General features: G+C 32.9%; 2 protein-coding genes across 2 annotated transcripts; both read right to left on the bottom strand.

Moving 5' to 3' along the window:
• Nucleotides 1–3,735: 3,735 nt before the first annotated feature.
• LOC143064731 (uncharacterized) lies at nucleotides 3,736–5,963 on the bottom strand. The gene has a single exon (XM_076237785.1). The coding sequence runs from the start codon at nucleotides 5,935–5,937 to the stop codon at nucleotides 4,198–4,200; it is 1,740 nt and encodes a 579-aa protein (XP_076093900.1). The 5' UTR covers nucleotides 5,938–5,963; the 3' UTR covers nucleotides 3,736–4,197.
• A 3,064-nt stretch (nucleotides 5,964–9,027) lies between these two features.
• Nucleotides 9,028–18,844, bottom strand: LOC143064732 (uncharacterized). The gene is made up of 8 exons (XM_076237786.1): nucleotides 18,770–18,844; nucleotides 16,985–17,055; nucleotides 14,545–15,883; nucleotides 13,765–14,070; nucleotides 13,270–13,368; nucleotides 11,918–12,211; nucleotides 10,530–10,734; nucleotides 9,028–10,246 (listed from the first exon to the last, which is right to left on the bottom strand). The coding sequence occupies exons 2-8, from the start codon at nucleotides 17,021–17,023 to the stop codon at nucleotides 10,114–10,116; spliced, it is 2,415 nt and encodes an 804-aa protein (XP_076093901.1). The 5' UTR covers nucleotides 17,024–17,055; nucleotides 18,770–18,844; the 3' UTR covers nucleotides 9,028–10,113.
• Nucleotides 18,845–20,953: the final 2,109 nt, after the last annotated feature.

The raw sequence follows: 20,953 nt of genomic DNA on the forward strand, positions 1-20,953 counted from the left end.
TATGGACAATAAATTTTTAGGGGTATTATTTTCGATTACCTTGTTGTTGGAAGGGTCAGTATAACCTAGTGTTATACTTTGGTTCCAGCATATGTTAACATATTTTAGAAACGTCTTCCTATTTAGTGGCTAAGCAAATGGGGAAAAAGTTTACATTAATATCGTAAAGGTGTCAACTGAACAAACTTTGAGACCACAAACGTTGCTGCACTAAAAAGTGAATTAACAGTATAAAGCTCAATATTTCAGAAGGTACATGAGCTGGACAAACACAATAAACAAACGGAGCTAAAATTATATTGATGTCTCTGTGTCCATGGGTTCAAGTTGTGTCTGATTCAGAACTATTAAATGTCTTAAAGGATCGAAATGACCCCCTGATTTTTTTGGCAAAATGAGTTTTAAAGTTTTTGTCTATTAGGTCAACGTCACAAACTTCCGACATCTTCACTTACCTATATTTGAATATACAGTCTTTGGCTGTTAACATCTTGTAAATGCCTTGAAAGATCTTTTGATATGATATTTTAGCCAAACACCACATGATTTGTCACAACTAAGGTTGGAATGCCTGTCTGCCATGTCAAGGTTACAAACAGTTCGAGTTTACATCCCGATATTCAATTTCAAAAGTAGATACATATTGTGAACTGATGAATGCCTTAAAAATGTAAGTGCTTGGCAGTATTTTTATCCATTATAAGAGGGTATATTGTGAATAAGATTGAAATTTCTGCATGGTTCATATCAATACTTTGTAAATTTTTTATGAATACCAGGGACAGAGTTACATTTTATGAGCTTTTTCTCAGAATTTCTATAGTTTGTACATACATTGTAGACTGCTTAGTGTATGTTCTGTCTGACATAAGGAAGCTATCTTCACTTTCTTGGTTATTGATTTAATAAACTGTTGAACTAAAATTTACAGATTTAATCAGTTTGTCACTTTTTCTGTGTGTGTTTCATTTTAATGTTATGTTTCTGTTGTGTCGTAGATCTATATTTGATGTGTCTCAGTTTTAGTTTGTAACCCGGATTCGTTTTTTTCTCAATCAATTTATGAATTTCAAACAGCGGTATACTACTGTTGCCTTTATTTTCCTATATGCAAATTAAGGTGAATCACATAATGAGTATCTGTCTGTCTGACTGGTTCACCTGACCATGACCCTGTATTCTTCATTGGACAAAGTTATCTTGTTTCTAAATCAGGTTTTAAGCTACTTCTAGTTACAGTTTAATTACATTTTGTTCATAGAATCATTGTTAAATAACAATTTCCAGTTGCCAATAGTAACCTGACCTTCAACAAATTGACTAGTATAAACGTGTTGGACACGTTGCAAGTGGTGTTGACACAATGTTACAGAAGCAAGGGTTTGAATCCCGCTAACAGAGATATAACATTGTTAGGCTAAATTTGAGACGAATTTTATCTTATTAAACGTGTAAATTGGAAAAATAATCAGCAATACAAAGAGTAAATATAGTATGTGCATTATAAAACAACTATTAATCCAGTTGATGAATTACGGACCAATTATCATCAGGTTTGTGGTCAATAGAATCATTGCAGGTTTACAATATCACCTGTTTAGATATTATTTTTTTTCTAAATGCCCTTGTTATTAAACCTAGTATGTTCAATCTTTTCACATAATTGAAATGGCTCTTTGAAAGTTTTGAACACGTATTTTAATCTTGATTTCATAACTGATCTGAGCATCACTTCCGAGTCTTATGTAGACCATATGCCTGGTATTTTTTATAACTATTATTATGTCGAAATTTCCTATTGTAATGTTTATTTGTGTATTTCTCTGTCCTGAATGCTCTTGCATTTATTTGTACTGTAGTCCTGTCATGTAATCTTGTCATTTTAGTGTTATATTTAACATTGCCATAAAAGCGCGAGGTTTGGGTAACCGCAAAACCATGTTCAACCTACCATTTTTTTCTTGAAATGTCCTGTACCAAATCAGGAAAATAGCAGTTGATAACTTATAGTTCGTTTCTGTGTGTGTTGCATTGTCGTTTTTGTTTCTGTTGCACTTCATTGTTTCTGTTGTTTCGTTGTTTTCCTCATGTAGTTGATGTGTTTACCTCAGTTTTAGTTTGTAACCCATATTTATTTTCTCCTAATCGATTTATGACTTTCTAACAGCGATATACCACTATTGCCTTTATTTATTCAGCATATTATTCAGATATTTTCAAAGGAATATTTTTTGTGTCTATTGTTTTTCATTCGTTTTGCTCAGGATCCTTTATCGAACTGACATAATAGAAACAAAAAACTTAACCAGATTATTTAACGTTAAGTTTAAAACTTCCTTGATAAACATTAATCACAAGTTAGTACCATTGGAAGATTGGCTCGTATGATCTAGCTTTTTGAAAATGTCAAATATCCATACGGTACAATTTCTGTCAAATCAAAATAAAAGATTAATGGACGAACAATTGTATTAGTAAAAAAACATTTCCTATTTTTTTTCTAAATGCACAATTCCTCTAACAGGATATAAAAATTGCTAATTAAACGTTTTCGAAAATATCAATGACACGTTTTTATTCGATTTTTTTTACAGGAATTGCGGTAAAGTGGTAAAATTAACAGCGTCACAATTATACTAACAGGATGCACCAATTAAATGCACTAATTAAACGTTTTCCAAAATATCAATGACGTGTTTTAAACCCTCATGAATTGCAGTAAAGTGGTAAAAATAAATACAGAATAAAATATTTCGTTATGGATTCATTGTTAATCGTTGAAAATTATTCACCAATATGGTCCGAGACCTCAAGTATTCGTAGTGCATTTCGTTTAGAACATAAATGAAAATTAAAAAAATCCCACCTGCGCTTTCTCAATGCATAAAGAAATTGTGTTGTACTACTTTTGGGACAAATTATATCAAAATTATAGAAAACTTCATCGGCTCTAACTCAAAATATTGACAATTTTATATTTACGGCGTCTTGAAATCTTTTGACAGCTTTCGAGGTGTCAGTTTTTCAGCTGGATCAAATCACACTACTCTCCTTTAAAATTCTGGACCCAAATTTTTTTACAGTGTAATTTCACCCCGTTTTTGCAATTTGAGTCATTAAACATGGAGAAATAAATTTGGAAGGGGTATAAAAATTAATGGCAAGTAACCCACTTTCAACACTAGGGACTATATTTGTGGACAACGAAGGGACGACAATTTTGGTCTCTGACCATATACTTCAAATACTCTTTTTCGTTTCTCTTTACTCTATTTACACATGATTTATAACGTGTTGTTGTCTTCTTCTTTCTTTACAGCACTGAGTCGATATCTCTGCTGGTGGAATTTCAGTCCCCGATGATATCATCAGCTCAGTAGTCAATACTTCTGTACTGACATGATTTATCACAAAATATCTAAAATTGCCCGTTTATAAATTTTGAAATTATACAGAAACTAAGGTTCCGATTCCTTTAAGCAAAGTTGGCTTTAAATAGATTTGGCTATGATTTTGAGGTCCTTTTTGGTTTATAGCTCCGCAACATTTTTTGTCCATATAAATACTATACGAGTCAATGAGGAATTTGGAATTTTGTTGTTTGTCTTAATGACCATGAAAGGCGAAATATACAGATTTATTTAGTTGGAGTTAATATGGGTTTAACAAAGTGCATAGTAGGTTTTTTTCACTGGAACCTGTTTTACGTAGCTGTTCTGAACCATTTTCTAAGACATGCATAACGATAATCTTTTCTAAGACATATACATAACGATAATCTTTCATAGACATATACATAACGATAATCTTTTCTTAGACATATACATAACTATAATATTGGAAAAGACCTATGACATATTTGAACATCCACATCAAAACTATCTTAGAAGTATCTTAACTTGGATGTCATAACCGTTGTCACAAAATCAGTGAATAAATTCTGAAAATTGTAAACAGAAGCTTTCTTCTATTGTGTCGCCCTTGTGTTTGCACGGATAGTCTCAAAACACACTTATAAATGGTCGTTTTCTTGATTTGATATCGTGCGCGATTTAGGGAAAATGCGAATTACTATTCACGAAAAGACAAAATACGTTAAATATGGAAGGTTATCAGATATTATTTTTTCAATTGAAGGCGTTGAGTTCCTCCTCATACGCATTTTAAAATTCAAATTGTCAGAAAATACCACTGCAATTATATAATACACATTTGGTCTATATCTGTTTCAATAACATAAAGTTTAGCAGTGTCAGACTTTTCTGGTTCCGCCTTACATCCTATCCACAATTTCACATATGACTCCAATGATAAACTCCATGGATACTTTATCCCAAGTTTTATAGTATTAATATGGCATATAATATCACCATCATGGTCAAGGATATGCAAAGTATGATTGCCACAGTCTGAAATAATAACACGACCCAAGCTATCACAGACAACATCTCTTGGATCGAAGGTCGGTTTTTGATCCATAGATGAGGTTCCATTGTACGTGAACCTCAAACTTCCAGACTGATCTAGCATTACCAGACGGCCAGTAAACGCTCCAGACTTGTCAACAACGCAAACATCTGAATTTGTGTTTTCACAGAGTTTGTACGGATACGTAAAAAGTCTTTTTGTTCCTGCAAATTGATATTCAGATTTTATATTCTTATCTGATGAATATCGAACTACTTTTCTTTGACTGTCGACTTTGAAACTATAACGATGTCCTTCAACCATGGACACCAAAATGTCCTTGTTTCCATTGATGTGAATTCCAGTTGGGTATAGAGGAGACACATCTAGAAATGTTTGAGAAGAACCATCAATTGTTGACACTGTTTGAATAATAGGGTCATCTGGACAAGTGACGAGAATGTTGTCAGCTGCTAAATGTGCCATATCATCTGCAGTAACATTCAATTCGCTTACCTTCTGTAAATCGTCGTTATGATGCACAAGCATAATGGTGTCACCACTAGAGCTTCCAGTCCAAGAATATCCACCACTAAGCTGACACACGGAGGAAATAAACCGATAATCAGTATCTAAGACGCCAGCTACTGATGTTTCAACCTTAACACCATTAGTGGTTTCACTAACAGTATCGCCACCATTCATATTCAATGAAAATGAAACGACACCTAGACAAATGTCTGCGTCAAGGTCACTCTTTTCAAAAGATGGCGATTCAATTGCAGGGACTCCTTTTGAGACATCTATCTTATCCAGTTTCTCTTTTGTTGAGTTGGCGGATCGAATAACTCCAATTCGTTCACAAGAAGAAAGAGATTTGTAAATGATCTGCTGACAGTCTTTTAATTCCGTTTTGATTAGATTCAGATCCATTTCTGTTTCATTCAGTATTTTTTCAGAAGTATTAAAATGATCGTCTAAGTCATTCAAGATACAATCTCTTCTCTTTTCTAACACTTTCTTTTGTACTTCTGTTAGTTGAATAATTCTCTCTTTCAAGAATTCAATTTCAGATTTCTTATGTCTTTTTTTAAACTTGGTTCGTTTAATGTGCAATGAAATTTCCTTTAGTGAATCGTTTTCTATTCCTGCAAGTCTCATTTCTAGTTCTTCTACCTTAACGTTATAAACCGAGTCTATCTGTTGAAATAAATGTCCAGAATGGGTAATGGCGATGCATTCCGAACAAACTAAACTTTCACAGTTTTGACAATACATGATAACATCACTTTTTTCATGATCCGTACATTTAATGAACTTAGTAAATGGTAAAGCATCTCGATTACCATAAATCTGAATAATTTTATGTGACTTCGTAGCTTTTCCTTTCGAGTGAACTTTCCGACAATTTTCACATAGAAATTCTTGACACTCAAGACACCGGGAATGTACACTGACACTTGTTTCACATAGATTGCATACTGGAGGACATTCTATTAAAGATGAAATGCACCTGTACGACTTTGCCATCGTTCAATTTGTTGATGAATGATTGCGAAAAGTGAAAACAGGGAAGATATTTTTGAATATATATATGAAGGATGCTGATTTCCTGTTGTAAGAAATAGGTTCATGTTTAAAAATACCGAGAAATACTTCCTTTATTGCTTTCAATTAATTGGATCACCAAAGTAATTATGACAATACATATACGTCACATTGATATTTTATAAAAAAAAATCGTATAAGAAGAATTTCCGACTAGGAATTTCTTTTTTTATTCTTTAATTCCAATTCATCACACTTTGATTGATAACGTTTGAACTTGTCAGTTTATTTGGACTTCCCCTTTTTGAATTACCTGGGAGTTCGGTATTTATGTTATACTTTTTTATATTTTGTGAAGCAACGCCAATGAAGCAGCTTCTTCAAGTTACTTCGTCGTTTATTGAGTGTGAAAGAGCTTTTCGCAAAAGTATTATGTATAAATAAAGGCAGTAGTATACCTCTGTTTAATAGTCATCGATTTAACTGAAACAAATCTTTGTTACAAACAAAAACAGAGAGAAACACATCAACAATGGAACACTAGAAATACTGAACTGCTACACAAAAAAAAAAAACAACACGCAAGCATACATAGAAACGGACTTTTTCATAACAAATGCTATATTCCTGACTTAGCGTAATCCTTGCTTTTTTTATTTTACATTTAAAACCGTTGCCCAAATCACTTCCATTCAAATAGTTAGAATTATCTGCAAAAATACAAAAACAACTCTATCAATAGATTTTTCTTTCTCTCATTAATTTATACACATCTACTTTCAATTTTTCAAATACATACCAAAGAGTGAGAATAGAAACACATCATCAAGGCAATGTACCGTCATCTCAAATAGACATTCATATGATTATATCTTCAAAACGAAAACATTTTAAAACGTTGAACATAACAACTCATCAGACAAAACAATATGGTGTTTTCAACCGATATGCAACGAGAAATCATAGATTTCAGTGCTGAAAATTATCAACAAGAGAATTGCAATCCGTTGTCTTTCTGTGATGCATTTTACTATTAACATTAGACAAATAGACTAAAGATCATAGGGTCATTACAACAAATTTTGCCATTTTCCTGGCAGCAAGACAGGATGTTGGAAGCCGTTGCAGGAGTTAACTATTCGATCATTGTTTAAATAAATGATTGTGGTTCCTTTAGGTTTACTTTCAATTCAAAATAACTAGAGGCTCTAAAGAGCCTGTGTCGCTCACCTTGGTCTATGTGAATATTAAACAAAGGAAGCAGATGGATTCATGACAAAATTGTGTTTTGGTGATGGTGATGTGTTTGTACATCTTACTTTACTGAACATTCTTGCTGCTTACAATTATCTCTATTTATAATGAACTTGGCCCAGTAGTTTCAGTGGAAAATGTTAGTAAAAATTTACAAATTTTATGAAAATTGTTAAAAATTGACTATAAAGGACAATAACTCCTTAGGGGGTCAATTGACCATTTCGGTCATGTTGACTTATTTGTAAATCTTACTTTGCTGAACATTATTGCTGTTGACAGTTTATCTCTATCTATAATAATATTCAAGATAATAACCAAAAACAGCAAAATTTCCTTAAAATTACCAATTCAGGTGAAGCAACCCAACAACGGGTTGTCTGATTCATCTGAAAATTTCAGGGCAGATAGATCTTGACCTGATAAACAATTTTACCCAAGTCAGATTTGCTTTAAATGCTTTGGTTTTTGAGTTATAAGCCCAAAACTGCATTTTACACCTATGTTCTATTTTTAGCCGTGGCGGCCATCTTGGTTGGATGGCAGGGTCACGCCACACATTTTTTAAACTAGATACCCCAAAGATGATTGTGACCAAGTTTGGATTAATTTGGCCCAGTAGTTTCAGAGGAGAAGATTTTTGTAAAGGATTACTAAGATTTACGAAAAATGGTTAAAAATTGACTATAAAGGGCAATAACTCCTCAAGGGGTCAACTGACCATTTCGTTCATTTGACTTATTTGTAAATCTTACTTTGCTGAACGTTATTGCTGTTTACAGTTTATCTCTATCTATAATAATATTCAAGATAATAACCAAAAACAGCAGAATTTCCTTAAAATTACCAATTCATGGGCAGCAACCCAACAACAGGTTGTCAGATTCATCTGAAAATTTCAGGGCAGATAGATCTTGACCTGATAAACAAATTTACTCCATGTCAGATTTGCTCTAAATGCTTTGGTTTTTGAGTTATAAGCCAAAAACTGCATTTTACCCCTATGTTCTATTTCTAGCCATGGCGGCCATCTTGGTTGGTTGAACGGGTCGCCGGACACATTTTTAAAACTAGATACCCCAATGATGATTGTGGCCAAGTTTGGATTAATTTGGCCTAGTAGTTTCAGAGGAGAAGATTTTTGTAAAAGTTAACGACGACGGACGACGGACGACGGACGCAAAGTGATGGGAAAAGCTCACTTGGCCCTTTGGGCCAGGTGAGCTAAAAAAAGGACTTGTAAAATGGTACATACAGTAGAAGAAAAGTGTGCCAACCACTTCAATTTTACAAGCATAGTTTTGATCGTATTGACATATTTCATGTAAAAAATTAACATTCAGCTGAACAAACGTTAACAGTGTAAATTGAAATATGAATGAACAATTTTGACATAGTGAATATTCACGAATATCGTGAGTGAAAATGAATATAATTGAAATGGTAAAAGAGGGACGAAAGATACCAAAGGGGCAGTCAAACTCATAAATCTAAAACAAACTGACAACGCCATGGCTAAAAATGAAAAAGACAAACAAAAAAGCACAGATGACACAACATAGAAAACTAAAGAATAAACAACACGAACCCACCAAAAAACTAGGGGTGATCTCAGGTGCTTCGGAAGGGTAAGCAGATCCTGCTCCACATGTGGCACCCGTCGTGTTGCTTATGTGATAACAAATCCAGTAAATAGTCTAATTCGGTAGGTCACATTCGTGAAAAGGGAATGGTATTGTAGTTACGATATAAGGAACATATCCGATATCCTTTGTGAAACGGTTATTTCATAACGATCAACCAACTCGTGATGGCGTCCGTAAAATTTACGAAGGGATGATTTCAACTTCACCATTTGGAATTCTTGGTTTAATAGCTTCCTTGTGAGCAGCAACCCTCTATCAAGAAAATCATGATAGGAAATGCAAGCACGGGAATATCGTATCAATTGGGAGATATATACCCCGTATGCAGGTGTTACTGGAATGTTGCTACTTAGAAATGGAAAATGTTCTACTTAGAAATGGAAAGTTCACAATTGGAAAGCTGAAATCATCTCTTTTGTCGTAAAGTTTTGTTTTCAACCGACCCTCATTGTCAATTTCTAGATGTAAGTCAAGATATGAGGCCGACTTAACTGTATCTGTGGTATCCTTTATCTCTAGCTCGATTGGATAGATGCGTTCCACATAGTCACCAAATTTTGAATTATTTAGTGAAAGAATATCATCTATATAGCGGAAAGTAGAGTTAAAGGATATTGCTAACTTCTTATCTTTTTCCCTAAGAAGTTCCTGCATGAAGTCAGCCTCATAATAATAAAGAAACAAGTCGGCAAGTAGAGGGGCACAATTTGTTCCCATTGGAATGCCGACAGTCTGTTGTAAAACACGTCCTCCGAACGTAACAAATATGTTGTCAATCAAAAAATCAAGCATCTTGATAATATCAGTTTCAGAGAATTTTTTGTTTGAATCAGAGTGGTCCTTTACAAAGTAGGATTTCTCCCTATCTGAGACAAGATACTTGTATCTACGTTGGCCATTCTTTTCTATAAAGCAAAGCAATACCAACTTTTTCAATTTGTCTCTTAGTTTCTTTTCGATTGCTTCTTATTTTATATTCGAAGCGCCTGTGCACACTCCTCTATATCTGATATCATATTCGGAGCGTTTTTCCAGGTACTTCTAAGATCTAATATTCGGACCGTCTGTTCACGTATTTCTATTCACATTTTATATTCAGATCGTCATTTTATGATCTGGCCTCATAATTTGACGGACTGGGTTAATTTCCTAAATTTTGCGATAAATAATGATGTCGTTTGGTTACAATTCAAGTTTTGCGTCTTTTCAAACAAAACGAAACTTTTTGAACAATTTTCTAATATAATATGCCATTTCTTTATTGAAAGAATAATGGTCCACGTAAAGTAGAAGAGAACATGGATACTTGATTAGAATCTAAATAATTGTATTGGTCCTTCTTACAGCTGACATCAAAGTTAACATCCTCAAGTATTGTCACTATATCATACCTGCAATGAAAAAACTTAAATGAACAAGTAAATGAAATAATATGTCTTATTTTATCTATGAAACCTCTTTTTAAGGTGATATTTTTTTATGTGTGTGTGTGTGTTCTCAATATAAAATAAAGCTTTCTAGTGAAGGGAACGAATTTTTTTGTACATCAGTTGCTTGTGAAACTTAATGTTAAATTTAAATAAAAATGTGGCATAATCTGGTTAGTTTGTAAATGTAAAAACATTTTAACACTTCTTTATTATGTTTCTTAAAACAGACAACGACTCCACTTACTGTTTAGAATTTTCTTTAAGGTTTTCGTATAATGCATTGAGATACCAAGAACCTGTCTGTTCATGTCTGTAACTTAAGTATCCAGGCAATGTCGAATAGCCAACGAGAAAATCAACGTCATTTATCAGAAACCTTGATTTCTCTAATTCACCTGGTTTTGGTTTGTCATCTGTGGGTACACTACTTTCAGATCTAAAATTCTGATCTGGAATAATTAAACATAAAATATGAAGTTCCATGCAATTATATGTTTTGCCATATCTCTCACTACAAGTTAGAATTGAATGAACTTGTCAGAATAAATATATAAAGTTGACCGAATGTATGAACACATGTATAAATTATCTTAAACCACAAAGGTTATAATTCTCTTAAGTGTATTTAAACATGTATTTGTGTCTCTTTTTTAAAGAAATTGCGTAGTTTTGGCTGCTGTTCATTGAGTTTGAATATATTGTTGTAGTGAGTTTAGGGGAAATACCGGTATTATATATATACACTTATGTACAGCATAGGTGACTTTATGGTACAATGAAAGACTGTAATTTTTAATTGTATTCAGTCTTGTGTTATCATGTTTTGTAAATTTTAGAAATATGTAGAACATAGTTAAGTATGATACATATGTGATTATCTGACTTGAAACTCATTGGAATTTTGTAATTGATAAGGGGGCGCTACTTCAAGCACATGTTGTAATATCCAGCCTTTTTCCAAATAGCTGCCGATGGAAGAACAAGTACAGAAAAATGGTGACATTCAATTTCATAAAATATTTTAATCCCCTCCCCGTCCCCTTCTTCCACCTTTAAAAGAGGTTCGTTAATAGTTAAATTGAATGAGGACAAAAAGAGCGGTATCCACGGCGGTATCTGCTCTCAAAAGTTGAAATGTTACACTATTATTAACAAAGTTATAGTCAAGGGGAGATAACTCTAAATTGATTGACTTTTCAAAAAGTTCAATTTCAATATTTGATGACATTTGTCTTTTCATTTATTACATAATATGCCCATTGGTTCAGACTGTAATGAAAGTATTGTATATTTAAATTCATAATTGGTGCTTATAATTGTAGTGTATGCAAATTTTATACATGTATCTTTTGATATGATTGATTTTGATACATAAACTGTCACATCTGTGGCCTGCATCATCATAACATGTGTTATTTTGACTTTAGCGGACCATAAAATTTTATCATCGTTCAATCTTGACTGTTGCAGGTTTTTTTTTTCTGGCTAATAACTAGTATCACTGATAATACATTATACGTAAATCTTACTTGGTAGTCGTATCAATTCAACACATCATGCAACGGTCGAAGGAATATGAACAATGTTCTATTCCAATATATTTGCAATGCTCAGTCATATCGATCAACTAACCTTCTTCCTCTGCCTGACATGACTGCAGGAAAAATAGTTTTGGTTTTCCTGTTAAACTTGGACATTTTCCACTTCGAAACCGACGTATTTGCTTGTTAAGTATCACCCGTAGACCATCACACCCGTATACCTGATTAACATTGCCATGACTGGATATAATACAAATAAAACTGTCAAATTTCCTGTGATCTGTTTCAGTCATTAATTTTATTTCCCATTCCATTTCCCAATGTTTGAGATTATCTCTTCTTGTAACTAAGTACCCCATTTCTAATAACAAGTCCTCCATTTTATCTGCAATGTATAAAATAAAATTGAGAATGGAAATAGGGAATATGTCGAAGAGACAACAACCCAAATCATGTGATCAACGGCTATATTAAAGTGTATGTGATTTTTTAAGCAAACTATTTCTATTTTCATTCCCCACATTTAAAAAAACCCACATCTAATTCTACTCTTTTGTTCGATGTAAAAAAGAAAATCACAAAAATACTGAACTCCGAGGAAAATTCAAAACGGAAAGTCCCTAATCAAATGGCAAGATCAAATGATAAAACACATCAAACGAATGGAAAACAACTGTCATATTCCTGACTTGGTACAGGCATTTTCAAGTGGTGGATTAAACCTGGTTTTATACCGCTTAACCTCTCACTTATACGTCTATTTTGTTATACGTTTAAAAAAAAGCATTTGTTCTACAGCTATACTAAAGTGTATGATGTTTTAGGCAAAAGATTCACTATTACTACTCTCTTGTCCCTTGTAAATTTACGATTTGGTCAATAATACTTTTCTTTGTAGATGACCACACGGTAATTGAAATACCATGCAGAGGCACTCAGTGTTATATTATATTTATCTATACACGAATGTTAACGAAGCAGCTAGGAAAGTTGTAATTTTTTTTATTAATCAGAAACATAATTTGTAAATCGTTTTTATGTTCCAATGTTTTATTCAAATGACAAAACCATTTCAAAAACTTAAATGACCCCTTTATGTATTCAATATAGGTGATACATATTTTTTATTTCTTATTCGCGAAATAAAATGCTACAAAAACATTGTATAAATGCACCAAGAAAGCTTAGCATTTCGCCTTGATGGTAAAATGCGTTAATATTGGGGAAAAAACATTATACAGGTCAACTCGGCATTCAACTTTAATACAACTTTAATCTACGCTAAATGTTAAAAAATTTGTTTGATCTTTGAACCGATCTCTACCCTGTAACAACATATTCATACATGTATTCAAACATTTAATCTAATGTTTTACTTTGTTTTCATGGTAGCACTGATAATTTATTCACATTCCTGAAATCTTCTCGTTATTATCATTATACCTGCATCAATTTCTGCTCCTGGTCTATCCTTCAAATCATAGCTCCATGGATCTCCGGGAACTTGATAAAACTCATAGTTTGTCAAAATTAGTGCATGACCTGAAATATTTTGCACGAATAATTTATCAATTTTTGAAAGTACAATGAATGCAAACAGCCCAAGCTCTTTGAAATTGTACAGTTGCTTTTGTTTCTTTTATTCTGAAGCAAGCTAATTGAAAATTTGAAAATTGAAAAAAAAAATAAAATATCTTTATATCAGTTTTAGAGCGAATAGCAGGCGTGACTATGTACGATAAAGTAACATTAAAACATTAAGGATCATTAAGCGGTAATCACAAATACGCGAACAGTTTCGTATTTCTGAAGTTTTGTCTACTGATAAGAATGATTGTCTCGACAGGTGTAATTGTATCTTGAATTGTATCTTGAACAAGAACGGGTTTTGATAAACAGGTTTTAAGAAAGCATAGTTTAAATACAAACAACTTTTACCTCTAGATTTTGAATCCATTCGATAATGAAATCCCTCATTATAATCCTGAAATTGTCTTACAAATAGTTCTATCTCTGTTCTAGAGTAGTTTCCAGTTTCCAGATTTTGCACTTTTTGAAGCAACTGTGATAAAAATTCTATCAGCGCACTGTAATTCTGGTCACCTCTCATTTCTTCTATTTCGTCTAACAGTACCTGTAGTTCAGGTAGAGGTATTGTTGTTACTCCTGCTGGGTATTCAATTATCTGAGGACGTACTGGATTATTCCGTCTTTCAAGCTGTTTCTTTTTCTTTTTATCCTTGTCTACAACAATGCAAGATTGAAACTATATGTGTTAGTAAGATACGAATACCTCACCTCTACTACTCTTTTTAACCTTTTAAAACCAAAAATAAAACCATTTTTAAGATATACCAATAACGTCCTCAACGACTAAATCAGACTTTGGTCTATAATATATTGACATTTATGTTATTATACTTTCTTACATATTACTTTAAGGCTTAACTGATATAATGCAAAACCAAAAACTGTCACGATAACCTCATTATGAGCTCTGTTCATTAATATTGATATGAGCAAATGCATATATCCTCAGCAAGTTTCGTTATTTCGTTATATGTTTAGTTCAGAGTATTTAATTGTGTCATACGCATCAAAACCACATTCTTTATTTTCCAAGCTACACCATTGTCTCTTCTTCTCAGTCAATGTACCATATTATCTTTATTTGATATTCATAGCAAAAATTAATATATTATAACTGACATACATTACCTCCTGGTCCTCTAACCATTTTCCCGGTATTTTGAGGTTTTCCCGTATTCCCTGCAATTTGACTGGACCTTCCTGTATTACTAGCAGTTTTGTCAAGTTTCCCGGCAATCGTTACATTTTGACTTGACTTTTTTGTATTTTGAGCAGATTTTCCCGCATCAACAGCATTTTGATTTAACCTTCCAGTGTTTCCACTATTCTGAATAGATTTTCCGGTATTTGCAGGTTTGAGCGAATTCATTCCTTTCTTTAAATCATTTTGTTGTTTACCAGGGTTTTGTCCACTTTCCATGGACGTTTTCACCATATCAGCTGGGTTTCCTTTCATTAGCCCATTGGGTTTATTTGGCTTATTGGCTGGTTTCGGTGCATTGGTTTGAGGTTTCTGTAAAATGTTTGCTTGATTTAGTTGTTTCTGTTTATTGAGTTGATTTTTTTGTGAATTAGTTTGCTGGGTTTCAAGTCTTTCTGCATTTTGAGATGCTTTTGGTAAAGTTTGCAACTGCTTTGCCAGATTCTGCGTATTTTGTTGCACCCTACTTTGATGATTGACTGATTTCTGTGTATTTGGTTGTGGTGTCATTTTATTGCTGACCAGATTTCCGGCCTTGTCTTGGTTTTGCTGACCTTTATTTACAGTGTTTTGCTGTTTCAATGGTGGAAGAACTTTTTGGTAGGAAGTTTGAGAATAGTTTGGTCGATTTTGTTGTGGTTGGGATTTTTGCATGTTGGTAGGGTGCATACCACTTTTCTGTCCTTGTGCTTGAATCGAGTCTGTTTTTGTCGTTGATTTTTGTCCTGTCTGATTTTTTGAAACTTGTCCATCCGGTTGTGGTCTATTCAATCTTTGCAGTTTAGATTTCTGGTCAAAATCCTGATGCCCTTTTATACTATTTAACTGTGGAGCCTGCATCAATTTTACGAGGTTATTTGTTTTTGTATCCATTTGTTTGTTCTTAGAAGAAATAATCTGAGACTTCGACAAATCGTTCTTTGTTTTTGATATCTGTCCTGGCGGAACAACATTTGGAAGTCCTTGTATACTCTTCAGCTGACCAGTTGGCAAAGATTTTGAAATATTATTAATTGCTTTGCCGTTTCTTCCGTCATTTTTAGAAGGATTTACTTGAAACTTTGACATAGTGTTTGGCATTTCAGACGTCTGTCCAATATTTTGTCTTTGTCCAGGTTTGTGTTTTTCCTCACCTGTTCCATGATTGTTATTTTGCATACTTCCCGACTTCCCAAATTTTTTAACAGATTTGGAAGGTTCATTTTTACTTATTCTTTGTTGTGACTTCGATAACTGAGGTTCACTTTTACTTGGCGAAGGCTTTATCTAATAAATAAAAAATAATTATAAAGCACATTACAAGCAACAGTGCATGCATCTTAATATTTGTAACAAGATTGGACTTGACACTAAACAATCAGTTGAAACTATATATTCGTGCATATTCTTTTCTTGGTTCAGTTCAACTATAATCTTGGTTTGAAAATATATACCAATATTGTGTCCTATTTCTGAATTTACATTAATTGTAATGACCTTAGAAATCGCAAATATTCAAAATACATTTTCTTTGTCTTGTCTTTATATGAAAAATCTAAGACACAGTTTAGTAGATTTAAGCTGACATAAACAAAGTCTTTCGCAATTTCAAACTTTTATCTTTTATATATTTTCTTTCAAATATGGCCATTTTGTCACATGCCAGTAATGGTGGCTTTACAAAACTTTCTGAATGCTTCTGATCTATTTGTTTTTTTGTTTTTTTGTTTTTTTAAATAATAGTCCTTTATTAGTTTGAATCTTTACAAATACGGTTTGTGATACAACCACCAAACTTTTCCTATAAAACACTATTGTGATGTTTAAATTATCAAGATTTTTTCTTATAAAATTGTGCTGGTCATCTAAAACTAAGTATAATTTTTAAATATTTAAATACATTCGTTGCTCTACAATCTGTCGATACCTGCATCTTGGCATTGCACAAGATCATGTTTCTCTGACTGTTCTGTTAAGGAGGTCTTTAAGACTAGGTGTTTTAAAATGAGATTGCAAATCATCCATGCAAAATTGACATTGTAGTTTGTAGTTTTTTTCCTACCCGAAGATTTTTTTATACCACTAACATCGGTCTACTACGAGTTTATCACACTTGAGTGGACTAGGACGGATATATATCATGAGCATTGTTTTTTTTTTTTTCAAATGCACATTTTGATATTCCTATAATCACAAAGTAGTAAGGAGAAAAATGACTGAAGCTAAGGCGTGAATGTTGTTCATTTTTATGTTTTACACGTGTACGTCCACCTCATATTTTCACAATAATCAGACATAAAATGTTCATATACTAATCCTAAAATGACTAGCCCCCCCCCCTCCAATGAATGATTGATACTCAATAGTAAATCCAATTACATATCTTACCATTGTTGTATTGTTTTGTATATTATTTTTTGATGCCATTTCTTCATTCTATATCATTCTAAAGACCAAGGCTACAAAATAGAAAATAAACCTACATTGGTCTTTTTAGAGTCAACCTAACGAGAAATTATCGACTCTTCCAACAAGATTATGACGAAATGAAATCGACACTGCACAACATTAATGGTTTCCCTCAGTTTTAGTTTGTTACCCCGATTTTGTTCTTTGTCCATAGATTTATGAGTTTTGAACAGCGGTATACTACTGTTGCCTTTATTTACCATCATGAATTGGTTGACTGATGCAATCACTATGTGTGTGTCGCTACTCACGACAAACACGATTTCGCAGTCTTAATTCTTCAGATACAAGTGGCCTGAACCTTAATATTCATTAAAATATAATCATCACGTTTCTTTTATTGTTTTGCAGTTAACACGTGTACAAATGAGTTGGTGTGATGGAGCCCTATTATGGCTCTTATTTTAACTTACATTTCCAAATTAGATCTGATTATCAATATCACAATGTTTCAAAATAGAAAACAATAACTAGATTGAAAGTATGTCCTTAATTTCAATTTGCGTATCATCTAAAATATTTTAATGCATCAAAAAATCATAATTTTCAACCAAATTCAGTTATAACAAGTCTTCTGTGTCACTATATCTCTAGTGGAGAGTTTTCTCATTGACAAACATATACGTTTTTCTTATTTTTCTATTTGGATTTAATCCTGGAAATCATATTCGTCGATTTAAAAAATAGCTTGTTGAAAAACATCATATCTGACTTGAATGATAAGTTTATTGGACATTGCTCTCTATATTTTCTAAGTTGAAATCATGAAGATTGTGTCGACTTTTGACAATTTCTTTATTTTCAGCCTATTTTCGGTGTTAATGTCGACCTTTATAAGAAAAATCCCAAATTCACTTTTTCACATGAAGCAGTTTTCGTCTTGAAATATTGAACTTAACATTGGGAGCAAGATATGGCCCTGATCCGTATTCTGTGCATTGATCACGATCCTGACTTAGATATAATAGTTAAGACGTTTTTGTATGATATATACTCTGATGAAGCATGATGTCATTGATAGCAGTGTATGGAATTGTAAACTGGGAAGATGTAAAAGCGACAACAACCCGACCAAAGAGCAGAACACAGCCCAATGCTACTAATGGATCTTCAACAAAGCTTGAAAATCCCACACGCTCCTTGAAGAAAATGTGTACGTACTTGTTCATCGAAAAGATTGATGTCACACTAAATTCCAAAAACATATATAAATGAACCAAATTTAACAAAACATACTCGACTAACAATGGCCAGAGGTTCATGACTAGGGACAGGCGCAAAAATGCCGCGGGATTAAACATGTTTAGTGAGAACTCAACCCTCCCTATACCTTAGCCAATGTATATAAACACACAACAATACGAGCACTACTTTATGCCACCATATGGCTTCAACAGTGAGCAAAACTCATCCCACCCTCAAATCTGTAACAATTGAAAACAGGAAACCGAAACTGTCTATGTTTGCTAAAGACAATACACGAAACACAAATATGGTAGACGAATTACGTGCCCCTTACATGACACACATGCATTTGGCGGGGTTGAAATTGTTTGTGATCGTTCAATCCTCCCCAAAAACGTGGCACAATGATGTAGTAGCACAACATAAGAATAAGCTGGAAAGGTCTCGACTCATGAGAATAGACACGAAGCTAACTTTCAGTAATATTATTGTTAAAGAAAAAGGAAGAAATCAACTTACATGAAATTCATTCAGTATTCATAAATATCTAACACTCCATGTGCGTAAAATCAAACACATATTTCAATTATCAAATTTACTATTTGACTACTTTAAAATCGATAAAGCATGAAAACTGTTTAAGAGATAAGCTAATTACTTTTATGTTTGACTAATTACCATGAATGCAAACAAATACACATTCTCTATGTGTGAAATGATCCGAAAATCTGTTTGTATTACTCTAATACTTCTACTGTCTTTTATTGTTAACATTTTGACGTATATTATTGATAAGTAAATGTTTTATAAAAATATGAATATGAATATGAGATTCAATTGACAATAAATCGCTAACTATCTACCCGATACACAATGACGTAGATGTAAGCACGCATACATCACTGACGGCTTCCAACAATTAGCACAGACGGTAACCTAATAAAGGCAGTGTCATGACATAATTTGTAACTCGAGAAAACCAACGACCTGGTTTATACGTGAAACAATGAACGATATAAGTTAAGGTAAACAAATAGAATTATCCCTCCTTGTATTGGCTCTGTCCCTCATGAATGTTTTTCAAGCCTTTTGTGAATCTATGACGTAAACCAGATGTGGATACTCAAAGGTCTGTAGATGTATAAAAGTACATACAATTCGTTCAACTTACAAAATGTTTGACTTTTCTACACTTAACACAAGTATTCCTCATTATAAACAATAAGACAAATTGAAAGAGTTCTCCTGCTTTGTTTCAGTTAAAAGAATTTCCAACGTAGATACATGTTTATTGTCTTAGAGAGGGTTATATAGTAAAAAAAATCTCTAATTAAAAAACAAAATTTTCTGAAACTGAAATTCGAACGATGTTTGATTTCTTGATTGACAACTGATATTTTTCATGTTTGTAGGAGTTTTTTTCAACAATCAATCGGCATTCCCATATGAACCAACTGTGCTCTTCTTCTGTTATAAGTTCGACCGTAAGTATTCTCACATGAATTGTTTGATATTTTTCATCTTTAAATGATCTGATATCAGTGCACTCCTATAAGCCAATAAAGACCCACTCTGTGTCATAAATAACAGTAAATATATTTCCCTAGTACATCACAGCCTTTCAATCTTAACTTATCACTTTCCTTTATCATTGGTATCAAACTTGTAATACAATAGATGGTTCTATATCATCTACATATGGAGAAGTACATAAATACAGAATCTCAAATAGTTAACATTAAAATAGAATGTATCCCGATAGACTCCATTTTTAGTAGGCGACATACTTCGTTTTAGACATGCAGTTTTGTACGTTAAACTTCCATTTTTTCATCATTCTCTGGTTTCAATTTAATGTCTTGGCTACTAGAACGTCAATGATCTTTCCGTGATTTCTTTTCTACATTTTACATACATTTGATCATTATGTATTACAATTTGTTGCTCAGACTCTATGCTCTGAATTTTCCTAATGAAAGTAAAATTAGAAATTATATTGGTAGAAATCGACTACTTGATTTATCGATTCAGTGCTGTTTTTTTTTTTCGGCGTTTTGTTTAAGATATTTCATACAAAAAAGAACGACAAAATAAATTATAAACATTAAAATTATAAGACATTTGGCAAAATACGCGGATAGTTTGCCGTAGATGCATGTATAATTGAGAAGGCTCATACAAACGTAGTGCAATTGTCCAGAATAAGAGAAAAAAAAACATATGCTGAAAGTTAAAAAGTTCTCAGGTGACCCAATTGAGTTTATAAAGTTTGTGCGACAATTTACAGTTACATGATACAAAGCAATTATACAGAAGACGACTTGTTGTGTTGAACTGTCTCTAACAGTTTAAATATGGAGAGGCACATTAAACAGTGTCAAAGTAAAGTAAAGTAAAGTGAAGTCAGTTCTATAAGTGATTAAAGGGATAAATATGCTTATCGAGAGCAACAATGGTAATAATTTGACGAAAGTTAAGGCAACAGTGACATGTCTTTATTATGAACGTACTTTATAGGCCGATACTGAAACCAAGTGATTTAAAAGGGCTGGACATGTTTACACTTTTCTCAATAGAGTGTGAAAATACTGCACGTAATATCGGCGTTTTGCGTATCTTCGTCTACTTGGAAAAAATAAAAAAGACTCAAAGTACCGATTCATTTACACGGGAGGTTGAGAAATGTTATTCATAGATACAAAT

The sequence above is a fragment of the Mytilus galloprovincialis genome, chromosome 2 (genome assembly GCF_965363235.1).
Source record: "Mytilus galloprovincialis chromosome 2, xbMytGall1.hap1.1, whole genome shotgun sequence".
NCBI classification, from domain to species: domain Eukaryota; kingdom Metazoa; phylum Mollusca; class Bivalvia; order Mytilida; family Mytilidae; genus Mytilus; species Mytilus galloprovincialis.

Bases quoted from the DNA above. Each gene is read 5' to 3' on its own strand.
- LOC143064731 (XM_076237785.1), bottom strand. From the start codon at position 5,937: ATGGCAAAGTCGTACAGGTGCATTTCATCTTTAATAGAATGTCCTCCA.
- LOC143064732 (XM_076237786.1), bottom strand. From the start codon at position 17,023: ATGGCATCAAAAAATAATATACAAAACAATACAACAATG. The intron at 13,369-13,764 runs GTAAAAGTTGTT...AAAATATTTCAG, and splicing joins AATGGATTCAAAATCTAGAG to GTCATGCACTAATTTTGACA. The intron at 12,212-13,269 runs GTATAATGATAA...TATACATTGCAG, and splicing joins AGGAGCAGAAATTGATGCAG to ATAAAATGGAGGACTTGTTA.